The 13668-nt window shown below is 35.5% G+C and overlaps 1 protein-coding gene across 1 annotated transcript in view; it reads left to right on the top strand.

The window, feature by feature from the left end:
- Positions 1 to 13668, top strand: part of RGS21 (regulator of G-protein signaling 21) — a 42436-nt gene that overhangs the window by 2814 nt on the left and 25954 nt on the right. The window contains exons 2-3 of the mRNA XM_006834187.1: positions 4015 to 4091; positions 9821 to 9987. Coding sequence (XP_006834250.1) covers positions 4015 to 4091; positions 9821 to 9987 — 244 coding nt within the window. The remainder of the gene's footprint in view (positions 1 to 4014; positions 4092 to 9820; positions 9988 to 13668) is intronic.

Raw genomic sequence — 13668 nt, 5'->3', positions numbered from 1 at the left:
ATATTGAAAGTGCCATGGGCTGCCAAAAGAACCAAGAGATCTGTGTTGGAAGAAGTGCAGCCAGAGTGTTCCTTGGAGGCCAAGATGGCCAAATTTCATCTCTCATACTTTGGACACAGGACACATTGTCAGGAGGTATCAGTGGCTGGAGAAGAATCTCATGTTTGGTAGGGTGGAAGGTCAGAGAAAAGGAAGAAGACCCCCAGCAAGGTGGATTTGCAAAGTGGCAGCATCAATGGGCTCAAGTGTGGCAACAATAGTGAGGCTGGCCCAGGAGCAGGCAATGTTTCGTTCTGCTGTGAATAACATCACTATGAGTCTGTAGGGGCTGACTCGTTGGCACCTAACAACAACAACAAAAACAGTATTACAAAAATTCCTGATGTAGTGCTGTGGGTTAATGCGCTAGACTGCAAGGTCAGTTTGAGCTGTTAGGTCAGTGGTTTGAGCTCATAAGCCACTCCTCTGAAAGCCTTTACAAGGTCGCAATGAGTCAGAACAGCAGTTAACAACAACAGTACTACAAATGTATCAGAAACCCAACATTGAAAAACTGTGAGGGCCATCAGCAAACATTATTCCTTAAACAGTTGCATCTCAACTGATTTCTGAAATATAAATACTACATTACCACCACCATTTTCAGCATATCAGATAGTCAGAATTGAAATTTTGGGTCAGAATAGGTTAGAAAAGTAGTTAGCAGAGGACATTCCAGGCATTATCATATGCTGAGATATTCCTTCAGAACTTGAAGGACAAATTTCTCTTTTTAACAATGTCAGTATTGTATGGAACTTAATACTAGACTATTCTAGTTGCAATAATTCCATTATCAGAAATGTTATATATCATCTAATTCCATGCAATAATAGGCTAGTATTAAGAATTTTTCTTTTGTCATTGCTTCCATACTAGCTCCCAGACCTTCTGTGATACAATGGGATAAAGCACTGTACTGCAAAGTCAGTTTGAACCACAAGGTTGGCATTTCAAATTCACCAGCTGCTCCTTGAAAACTCTACATAGGGTTGCTGTGACTTGGAACCACTCAACAGCACTTAACAACACAACTTTTTTTTTGACACTTACATTTCACACAGACTTCCACAGTCAATATTCAGCTTTTTCACTGAACATCCCTTTCACTTTTGCATTAACCCAAACCTGGAACTCTGTAAATAACATGACTTTTAGTTATCTAGTGCGGCTGTAACAGAGATAACATAAGTCAGTGGCTTTAACAAAGAGGCATTTACTCTCTTACAATTTGTTGTTGTTGTGAAGTGCCAATGAGTTGGTTCTGAATCATAGCTACTCTATGTACAACAGAAAGAAACCCATCTGGGTCTTGTACTATGCTCACAACTACTGCTATGCTTGAATCCTTTGCTGCTGTCACTGTGCCAATCCATTTCATTGCGGTCTCCCTCTTTTTAGCGGTCTCTCCACTTTATCAAACATGATGTCCTTCTCCAATCACTGGTTGTTGTTAAGTGCCGTTGAGTCGGTTCCGACCCATAGCAACCCTGTACAGGATTTCCTAGGAGTGGCTAGTGAGCTTGAACCACCGACCTTGCAGTTCAAATGGCTTTGCAGTCTGGCGCATTAACCCACAGTGCCACACCAGGACTCCGTACCTCCTGATAATATGTCCAAAGTAGAAGAGATTAAGTCTGGGCATCGTAGCTCCTAAAAAGCATTCTAGTTGTACTTCTTCCCACACAGATTTGTTTGTTCTTTTGGTAGTCCATGGTACTTTTAATATTCTTCACCAACACCATAATGCAAATACATCAATTCCTCTACAGTCTTCCTTTTATTCATTGTCCAACTTTCATATGTATATGAGGCTACTGAAAATATCCTAGCTTGGGTTAAGTACACTTAGTCCTCAAACTGACATCTTTGCTCTTGAACAATTTAGAAGGCTAGAAGTTCAAATTCAGAGGAAGTCTTTCTGGCTCTGTTGGATCTGGGGAAGAAGGATTTTGTCTCCTTTTAGTTTCTGATTTTTGGTTCCTTGATGATCTCATGTGACTTAGTATCTATACTTCCTTCTCTGTTCTTTTGTATCTCAAAGATGCACTCTACAGGAACACTGCCTTAATAACATGAAAATGAAATCCATTCTCATACGGTATTGTACACACTGTAACCCAAAAATTAAAACAAAATATACCCAGACCCACTACCATTAAGCCTATTCTGACTCATTGCACTCTATAGGACAAGGTAGAACTCGTCCATAGAGTTTCTAAGACTGCAAATCTTTATGGAAGTCAACAGTCTCATGTTTCTGCTGTGGAGTGGCTTGTGGGTTTAAAACACAGACCCTCCAGTTATCAGTTCACTATTTGCAACAGGAATTTGGGTGGGGGTGGGGTCGGGGGGAGAGACACAATTCAATCCAAACAAGCCTTTTAGAATGACTATTGTCCATTTTCTTCTCCCTCATAGACCTCAAGGTTGATGGTCTAACACTCCTATTTGATGTTTTCATACCAGTTTTCTGCCACCCTGACTTACAACACCCTTGAAAACCTGGAAACTCAAGCCATTAGCTAAACCTTTCTCTAATGTTCACATCAACATCATCTACCCACACCTAAAAAACTACTGTTCTTCTTCCACAGTAACTTTTAATTTGAATAACCTGTTAACAGTTCAAACGTCAATATAATTCACAGAACCATATTTAAAGAATATGTATTTGAATTACAATTTTAGCACAAACTGCTGAAAAACTTTCTACTATACCTGAGATCATATGAAATACAGCATAAACTTATTCATATAACAGGCTATATAGTACATAAACTTTTAAAGTAAAATTAAATCACAAATTAGGTCTCATCCCCTATATTTGCAAGATGGACATTGAATAATATATATAATTTTAAATGTCCATTAAATTTCTTAATGGTCTCACATATCATCTTGTATCCCCAAGATTAAATAAAGCAAGGGAAAGAGGAAAATCAATTATCCAATAGTGGGAAAGTAAATTTGAGGACAACCACTATTATCTGACAATAAAACTACACTTGCAACCACAGAAAGGAACACAATCCTCCATCCTAACTATACGTCACAAAAACTGCAGCAAATTACAGAAAGTCATAGGATATGAAAGCATCAAGATTGCTTTACACTGGCATAGTTAAGATTAATCACGTTGATATGCAAATGGAAAATTGTATAAGAATGGCTAGATAGGAGAGTCTCTTTTATTAAAAACAATTTTAATAAACCCTAAAGTAGATCATTCTTTTTTATAATTAAGTCACTTGCATACCACAACTATATAATCTATGATTTCCACTCTCTACAGGCAGCAGGCACTTACTATGAAACGTTTGCTTATTAAGGGAAACAATATATGATATATTTGCATTTCAGAAATTCATATCTGAAATCTGATTTATTATTTAGGAAGCAAGTCCACAAAAGCATACCTTCTTCAGAATACTTAACCCTATAAATTTTTGACTGATTTAGAAAAGGTATTACTCTGTCCTTTCAGAATGCCTAAATTGAAATAAATCAGTCCAGAACCAGAACCCTACCAGTCTGAGGAGAAATAAAGGCTTCCCAAAATTACTGGGAACAAACATTTTCAATATCATCACATGTTCAAAATTTTAAATCATATCCTTTTCTAACTTTCTTGAGATCATAAACTAGACTAATGCCACATAAATTAACAATAATGCATTCACAGTTGAGAAGACATTCACTACTGCTCCACAGAACAATAAGCAGTAACTCTCTTGTCCCTTATTTAGAGTTCAAGAATTTCAAATATAATTAGCATTGTCAGATTAGTAAACAAGTTACTGATGTTCAAGTACATCACACTTTGTGTTGTAGCTGTCAAGTGTAGGAAAAGATATCATCTTGTTAATCTTTCCATGAACTGCTTGACAGTACAAAGTTCATTTAAATGATCTAATTCAACATATTACTATAGGTTATTGAAGAAAAAGATCACAATGCTATTGTCAAGGGTAGATGTTGTTTCTACAGGTCATCATCCTCAGAAGCTATGGCGTGGTCAGAAAACATGGATACACTTTTAGCCAACCAAGGTAAGATCCAACTAATAATAGATTTAAAAACAGAATAAACCCAAGGCCATTGAGTCAATTTTGACTCATAGCTGGTGGTTTTGAACCACTGACATTGTGGTTAGCATGACAATGCACCTGCAAAGGCCCTCAAATTATAGCAGTTAAATGTAAATAATTAAAATGTGAATGCTGTGTGTATATTGTAATGCATGAGCTTAATCAAATATTTGAAGTATAAGATTTTGAAATTTCATAGATTATGCAATCCCAGAGTCAAAATAGAATTAATCTTGGCCTAAATTAAGACAAAAATATAGAAATTCCAAACATTAAAATAAAAATAAAGTTAAAATAGCAGGTGAGAAGTTTGCCATTTCCTTGGACTAATTATTTAGAGGCATGTAATTGCTGACTTTAGTATCAGTAGAAAGAAATATACAAATATTAAAAGTTAAATAAAGCACTTGTTTCATGTTTTGATGGTCACATAAAGGCTATTTTAAATATCTATTTTAACTGAGGTAATCTTAATTTTAGTGAATATAAAAATAAATGTAAAATGTAAATCAATGTGTGTGCAAATAGGTATTGCAAACAAATTTGTATTGTGTATGAGATGGATTGGCACAGTGATGGCAGTAATGGCCTTAGGCATAACAATGATTGTGCATTGGCCCAGGACTGGGCAGTGTTTCATTCTGTTTTCTATAGGGTCTCTATGAGTTGGTACCAACTCTATGGCACCTTAACAACAACATGTATATATGTATATGTATTTATATGATGGATATATAAATAATTTTTGGTTAATTATAAATAAAATGTCTCAGGACTTGTTACAAAATATTTATACACAGATGTCATGTTGTTAGTTGTCATCGAATCAATTCCAAATCAAGGCAACTCCATGTGTGCAGAGTAGATCTGCTTCATAGGTTTTCTCAAGGCTGTGAACTTTCAGAAGCAGGTTGTCAAGCCTGTTTTCTAAGGTACCTCATGGCATATTCAATCATGAACTCTTGGATAGTAATTGAACATTTAATTGTTCATGCCATCCAGAACCCCAATAATAAACAGTCCTTTATAAATATATCTAGATCTTTTGTTTATGTTATAAATAATCCTGCTCTGTGTGCTAGGTGATACGGGGAACATTATAGAGAAATACATCGAAAGTGTTATGTAAAATATTATATTGTTTGCACAGCAAGTTCCCTTAGTGACATAAATGATTTGTACTTGATTGTTAATCTAAATTTTGGAACACATCCAGGCGCACCACAGAAGATTGGTCTGGCATTCTGTGTCTAAAAAGATTACAGGTGAGAAACCCCTAGGATCAGTTCTACTCTGTAACACAATGGATTGTCTTCAGTCAGAAGCGCATCTAAGGCAATGTTTCTTTTTAAATTGTTTATTAATCAAATGACATTTTCATTTTAATTCATAAAGTTACAAAAAAAAAAACAACCAATATTAGACAAGTTTAAAACATGATTACACTTGAATCTTCAAGTATATGTTTGTTTTCATATAAAGTTAGCTTGAATTAAATGAAATTAGATACTATGTTAATTTTTAGGTGACTAAGTTATGGACCATAAGCTGATTTTGAACTGTAAGGCTGGCAGGTCAAACTCACCAGCTGCTCCTTGGAAATCTTATACAAGTTTCCTATGACTCCGAACTGACTCGAATACAACAATAACAACAATCACTAAAAGGGGCTGCGGTGGCTTCATACGATAAGCCGTGGACTGCAAACCACAGGTTCCATGATTCAAGCACAACATGGACTGCGTGCCACAAGGTCCATGATTCAAGCGCAACAATTTCTCCTCTGGAGAAAGATGACGCTTTCTGCTCCCACTAAGATTAAAGCCTCAGAAACCCTATACGGGTCTGCTGAGTCAGAACCAATTCCACGGCACTTAACAACAACAACAACAATTACTAAAACATCTACACAAAATAACCTACAAAACTCTAAGGACATAGCCCAAACATCATGACTATTGAATTGCATTTTTACATAAATTTTGAAGTGGCTCATTTTTCCTTATGCTAGTATACCCACTGGGTCAAATCAGATTTGCTAGAAATTCATGAAGGTTATGACCTCACTATCTCTAGAATTGTTGTTGTTGTTGTGGTTAAGTGTCATTGCGTCAGTTCCAACCCATAGCAACCCTGTATTGGGTTTCTGAGGAGCGGCTGGTGAGCTTGAACCACCGACCTTGCCAATCAAACTGACTTTTCAGTACAGCGCATTAACCCATAGTGCCACACCAGGACTCCACATCTCGAGAATAGAAGATATATATAAGGCAGGAACACAAAGGAAGCATGAGGGTGTTAAGATGAAGGCAAATTCTCCATCTGCATACTTCTTAGATTTGATATCTCATACCCACATACAATAGAAAGATCATAGATTCATCTGAACAAATGTTAGGTTTTGCTATCTAAACTACTAGGAAAAAAAAAAAAAACTTTCATGCTTTTAATGGCTTAAACAATTTACTAATTTTCTTGCAGAATTGGGGACATGCCTTGCATATAATTTTTTGTTGTAGTTGCCAAGTGCCATTGAGTTGTTTCCAACCCATAGGGACCCTGTATAGGGCTTTGAGGAGCAGCTAATGTGTCTGAACTATTGACCTTGCAGTTAATAGTTTATCCGACAGTGCCACACCAGGTCTGCTGCATGTACTGGATAGAGGCATTATTGTAGCTCTCACCTATGGATGGCTTATGGCATCAATCACTTATCAATTAGCCAACTTCCATTCCACAGTGTAGAAAATAACCTCAGATTATATGATTTTCATCATATGTAGGCTAGCATTCCAAAATCATCTGTCATCTTTTGAACTTTCAATAAAATACGGTGTCCAAGCAGAGATAACTAATCCAGACTTTAGTTGTACATTCGGTTTCATTGGATCCTCAAACAAGTGATAAGAGGAAGGAGGAAGAGGATAACAGTTTTATTTCAGATTGTTACTGTTGTTAATTGCTGCTGAGTGAGTTCTAACTCATAGTGACAGTATCTAGGGTTTCTCTGGAGGGGCTGGTGGCTTTGAATCACCAACTTTGTGATTCAAACCAACCTTCAGGTCCTAGTGCTTTTCCCACAGTGCCACACAAGGACTTCTATTTCAGACTAGTCCTTTATTAGGACTATAGGATTGGTGAAAATTATAATTGTTTATTAATCTCTAATTTTTCATCACTCTGGGATGCATTGAAATAATGCACAATAATAATAGTAACTGAAGGATAAACAGTGAACTGCTAACCACACAATTGGAAGTTCAAACCTACCAGTGGCTCCTTGAAAACCCTATACTGGGTCCCTATGAGCTGAACTGACTACACAGCACAACTGGTCAAAAACTTCATATGTTTTAACAACATATATCTATATTATTGCCAATCATGAATCAATATTTTTTTCCATATTTTTGAGGCATGCTTTATCCTCTCCTTAAACACAAATTTTATCATAGATTATGTTTAAACCCATGGCTAAAGAATTTGATTCTGACTTATAGCAACCTTATATAGGTTTCCAAAACTATAAATTTTTACAGGGGTAAAAGGCCTCATAATTCTGAGAGAGCAGCTAGTGTGTTTGAATGGCCAACCTTATAGTGAGTAACTAACCCACAGAGGTACCAGGACTTTAATAGTTACTGTTCAGAACCTCCAAATTCTTTATTATTTGAATCAAATGCAATGAAATTATTGATTTAATGTTACCAAGACATTTTTTAGAATCTAAATTTATGTCACAGAATTTTCTTGGATGCATTTTTAAATGCAAGAAATGTGTAATTGAATTTTTATATAGCATTCACATAATGAATGATATCCACACTCAAATGTTTCTGCTGAGAATTTTAATTTGTATTGTACTTGATAATCTTATGCAATTACTTGTTGTTTTGTTGTTGTTATTGTTTTTATCTCTGTTTCAAATTAAAGCAGCAACAATATTGGATCCATTTTAAATCTAATAATTTGAGACACTTTAATCTTGCTCCATGAAGCTTTTTGATATTTCTCTTGCTCAATTTCATTATTTCACCCCACCTGCAGCAACCCTTAAGCAAAAAACTCTGGTTCTTCTATGAATTTTTATGTTTTTTCTTTCTCTAGTTTTTTTTTTTTTTCTAGTCTCCTTATTAAAAGGCACATAAACATGTTTTTCTCCTCCTTTGGAAATATAACTATTATTTCTGTGAAATGCATTCTGAGAAGAGCTACTTTGAGCTCATGCAAATAGAGCCCGTGTAGCAGGTGGAGCAAACCCAGATGTTTTGGCAGGCAAATCCCTCTAGGTTGCAAAAGGACTGCTCTAGGTTTTCCTTCTCACTGATGCACAGCCTCACTTAGAAGCAGATACTGCAGTCAGAAGGGTGCGACTGTGAAACTGAATTTCATGACCTTTAATTACTGGTTCAGTCCATTCAACCCAGGGAATCTGATCTGATATTACTATCTTCCAATCCAACTAGAGGCACATTGTGAACCATACTCAGACCTAAATTATGTAGTAAGAATTACCTTCTCAAATATGCTTTTAGTTCACCAATGAAAAAATACTTCAGGGCATATTTTGATGAGATGAACAGGGATGATCTAAACAAGTGAAAACAAACTTAAAAATCTAAAGATTCAAACAATGTGAAACTTTGACTGAAAGCAAGTTAACAGAGAAGTGAGAATCATAGTGTGCAACTATTAAATTATTTTTTAAATGTATATACCAGTCAAGTCAAGTAAAAAGCTTGCAGGTAAGTAGGCCCCTGTTTGTAGTCCCCAATCTAAAGCTTCTGGAGAATTGCATGGTTAGGAGAATAGAATGGTGCATGGGGTAAGCACCAAGTACAAGCTAAGTAAGAACAGGTAAACACAAGGGAGATTATAAGGAATCACTCACTGTTTTAATTAGGAAATTCCCCACTTGTTTGTCTTTGAACTTAAATTTCCTACCACCACACAAAAGTTTTTGCCTCAAATATCTCTACCAGTTCCTTTCCTGATTTTGAGATTATAATTAGCTAATACTAGTGGTGGTGTAGGATAAGCACTGGATAACAAGTCGGTTTGAATTGCAAGGTTGGTGGTTCAGACTCACTAGCCATTCTTTGAACCCATATACAGGGTCGCTATGAGTTGGAACTAACTGATCCGCACTTAGTAGCAAGAACAAGTGTATGCATAGTCACCAAAACAATAAATAGTAGTCATTCTTCCTTGCTTTGAGACCAAGCCAACACATTCTATCTCCTTAACATCAAATTGTGTATTTCACATATTCATAGAAAACGCATCTTCTTACCCTGAAGTTAGTATCACATCATTAAGTGGACCTCGGTTTAGTGCACTAGTTCTAAAGAGCAGAGTTTCCTATGGCATAATTATTGTTAAGATGTTTTCCGAAGCATAATTCTAGATTTTTCAGATGACCAAATAAAAGGTAATCTTATTTTAGTCAGTGTTGCAAATATACAGAGAAATACAGTTATACATATTTTATACTTACAAGCAATGATTGAAAATGAGATTTTCTGAAGTTAGAAGTAGAAACAATTACCAGTTTGTTGTATGTATTTAGAAGAACTGATAAATGTGTGACATTAAATATTCAATAAGTTCTCATAGTGTATAATGAATTCATGCTGGTCTTATAACTGCTGTGTGTAATATTACAAAAACATTTCTTATATATTTTATAGCTGGTCTAGAGGCTTTTAGAACATTTTTAAAATCAGAATTTAGTGAAGAAAATGTTGAGTTCTGGCTTGCCTGTGAAGACTTCAAGAAAACAGAAAATGAAGAAAAAATTGCTTCCAAAGCCAAGACGATATATTCTGAATTCATTGAAGCTGATGCCCCTAAAGAGGTGAGTGAACCATTCCAAAATAGTGAAGACTCAACTTTTAGCATTATCTACTACTAACTAGAAGACATTCAGTCTATATAAATAATAATCAGATCCTAACCTTTCTATTTAAATAGAAATTATCAGTAAATTACTGATTCATTGGTGAATTTTCTATCACTGACGCAGCAAATATTTTTCAACACCTACTATATGCAAGAAGTCCTGGTGTGGCACTGTGAGTTAATGCGCTGGACTGCAAAGTCGGTTTGAACCATTTGAATCAGCCATTCAAGCACACCAGACGCTCCTCAGAAACCTTACACAGGATCACACAGGATCGCTATGAGTTGGAACCGACTCAACAGCACATAATAACAACTATGTGCAAGATACGATAACCAATTCTGTATTCTTTGCATGACATACATGCTCTTGAAAAATACACTAATATCAAATTAAATGTTCGTTTGACCCACAAGATTATCAGTTCAAACTCACTAGCCACACCTTGGAAACCCTATTCAGAGTCTCTGAGTCAAAACTGACTTGACAGCACTTAAAAACAGTAACAACAAAAGTCACCTCCACAGAAATTCTACTTAAATATGCTTTGGGGTTGATGTAGAATTTCTTTGTCCCTTTGGTCAAGCGTAGATTTAAATAAGGTCACTATGGGAGATCCCCAATGAAGTGGATTAATACAGTGGCATCAGCATAACAGCAACTGTGAGGATATCACAGAACCAGGCAGAGTCTCGTTGTGTTGTGCATAGGGTCGCTATGAGTGGTAACTAACTCTATGGCACCTAATAACAACATGGAGTAGCGCTATTAAATATGCATTAGAAACAACAACAATAACATTATGTGGGGGGAAATACTAATCATAAAAATACTTCATTTTTAATATATCTAGATGTACAAATTATGACATAATGATATCTTAGTTTCTAAATAGAGGTTCTGAATACCCTTATATCTTTCACGGTAAAAATGATTCAAAAGTCTGAGTAAGTGTCTTAAATGATTAGCACCCACCCTGATGCTTTAAGAAAAAGGAAACTGAAAGTACCTTAAAGAAAAACCTAACCTGCAAAAAGTGTTTTGTGTATGGTGCATCTCATGTATATTAGATTAAATTCTCAAATCCAAAGCCATGATAATCTCCACATACCCCTCTAATGTTTAATTTTTTTAAGTGTAAGGAAATTATATTTTGAAACTGCTTTGGAGTCCTCATCTAATATATGCAGAGTATTTATGCATAAGTAGCAAACAGGAAGCTGTATTAAATTACTCATACAAACTTTAAACAAACTTTCAGTTAGCAGCACACTAACCAATCACATTAACAATTTATACAATCTAGGGATTGCAAATTATTAGCATCATTCTCCCCCTCAAAATGGGCCTTGCAGTCAATTGTAACTCATAACAACCCTACAGACTATAGTAGAACTGCCTCATAGGGTTTCCAAGGCTGTAAACTTTTACCAGTGCAGACTGCCGCATCGTTCTCCCATGCTGGCTGGTTTGAGCCACCAACCTCTTGGTTAGCAGCTTAGCTCGTCAACCCCTGCACTACCAGCTCCTTCAAACTACTGGTATCAAACCCAAAACACGATGGAGATGTAATATTCATATCTTCATAGGTGACTCACCCATTCTAGTTGATGCCCACTCACAGCGACCCTATGTAGTATTTCTAAGGCTGTAAATCTCTACAGAAGCAGAAAGCTTCCTCTTTCTTTTATAAATTGACTGATGAATTAGAACTACTGACCTTCCAATTAGAAGCCCAAAGAGTAACCCACTACTGTACCAGGGCTCCTCCACTACCATATATTCTGACCCCAATCAGGATGCATGGTGAAAGAAGGATGATTGAACAGTGGAGAGACTAGACAAAATGCAAAAATGTTCTGAAAATCTGAAGCATAAAGTTGTCACATCAGTAGTCCAACTTTTAGATGGCCATTAGTTACTGCAACATATCCTGGTCTAGTATAATGTTACAGAACTGAAGCATGACCTGGTATTCATAGGGGAAATTACTTATGATTATTATTATTAATTTATAAAGATAATTCCTATGGAATTGTTTTAACATATATTTCCCAGTCACCATTTAAGTATCTTTTTTAAGAAGTACAATCAGAATACTCCTTAGAGGCAAGGTTAGTGACATATGGTCTCTCATACTTTGGACACATGTTTAGGAAGGACCAGTTCCTAGAGAAGGACATCATGCTTGGTAAAGTACAGGGTCAATGAGAGAGAGGAGGAACCCCAACAAGGTGGGTTGATACATTGGTATCAACAATGGATTCAAACACAATAGCAGCTGTGTACAGTACCTGGCAGTGATTCGTTCTTTTGTGCAAGTTTTGTTGTTTAAATACCTTCAGGTCAGTTCCAACTCATAGCTACCCTATGTAGGCTTTCCAAGGAATGGCTGGTGAGTTTGAACTGCCAACCTTGAGATTCAATTGACCTTGTAGTCCAGTGTTTAAACTACAGTGCCATACTAGGACTCCTCTGTTGTGCATGAGTTAGAACAGATCTGATAGCATATAACAAGAACAATCTTATTGACTAAATAAATAATTCCAGAACAATTAAAACGTAATATATAAGATTTGTCAAGCTGATTAATGTGTTTTCTTCTAAGAAGTTTTAAAATCAATACTAAAGATATCCTATTTATTGTATGGTATTAGTCTGATAGCCAGATTTTTTTCTTCTTCTTTATAAATTTATCTAATTAAATTTAGTAGCTTTAGGATAACATCTTCAAGCATTATATATAAAAAGTCTTCAACTAAGAAATTCAATCTTTAACCTGAATTCAAAGTTACAATGCAAATATATAATAAATGATAAAGTTTGACAAAAATAGTATTATTTTCTAAACGTTCTTTCTAAAACAAGTTTTATGGTAAGAATTTATCTAAAAAGTATCCTTTTTAATTTAGGAAGTAAAATTTCTACACATCTTTATAAATTATTAAGTTCATTAATTTTGACTAAATCAAATAAAATTGAATTTACTACTATTGTCCAAAGGAATAGTTATATTGTTTCCTTAAAGTATCGTTAACAATGTTTTTATTAGAGATGACAAAATTCACTAAAAACAAGGAATGATATAAATTTTGGAAACAGACATTCTCTTGAATTGTTTTTAAATTTTAAATTACTGAAGAGCATTTGCCTTTTATATTTTACATGAATTGCTGTCTTCAAGGCATTTCTTAGTAGTTCATTATGTATATATTATATATAATACAACCGTAGCATATTGGTTCATTAAGCTGACTTTTTATTGCTTTTTGCCACATGAAGTAGTAGATGACAAGAGATTAATATGCAATGTAAACAGTCAAATATATAGTTGTTGTTGTTGTTAGGTACCGTGGAGTCAGTTCCGACTCATAGTGACCCTGCACAGGTTTTCTAAGGCTGTAAATCTTTACGGGAGCAGAACTGCCTCACAGTTCTCCTGCGGAACCGCTGGTAGTTTCGAACTGCTGACTTTGAGGTTGGCATCCTGACTCATAACTACTACATATATAGTTAACATATAATAATAAAGCCACATTATTAACACAGGGGAGAAAATGACTGTCTCCCTGGGACTTGGAGAATAGTACACATATGAAAAATGTTTTGAAAAATAAGTCATATATTATGAAGAGA

Source organism: Chrysochloris asiatica, unplaced genomic scaffold (genome assembly GCF_000296735.1).
Source record: "Chrysochloris asiatica unplaced genomic scaffold, ChrAsi1.0 scaffold00009, whole genome shotgun sequence".
Lineage (NCBI taxonomy): Eukaryota > Metazoa > Chordata > Mammalia > Afrosoricida > Chrysochloridae > Chrysochloris > Chrysochloris asiatica.
This window is presented reverse-complemented; position numbering and strand designations above follow the sequence as displayed.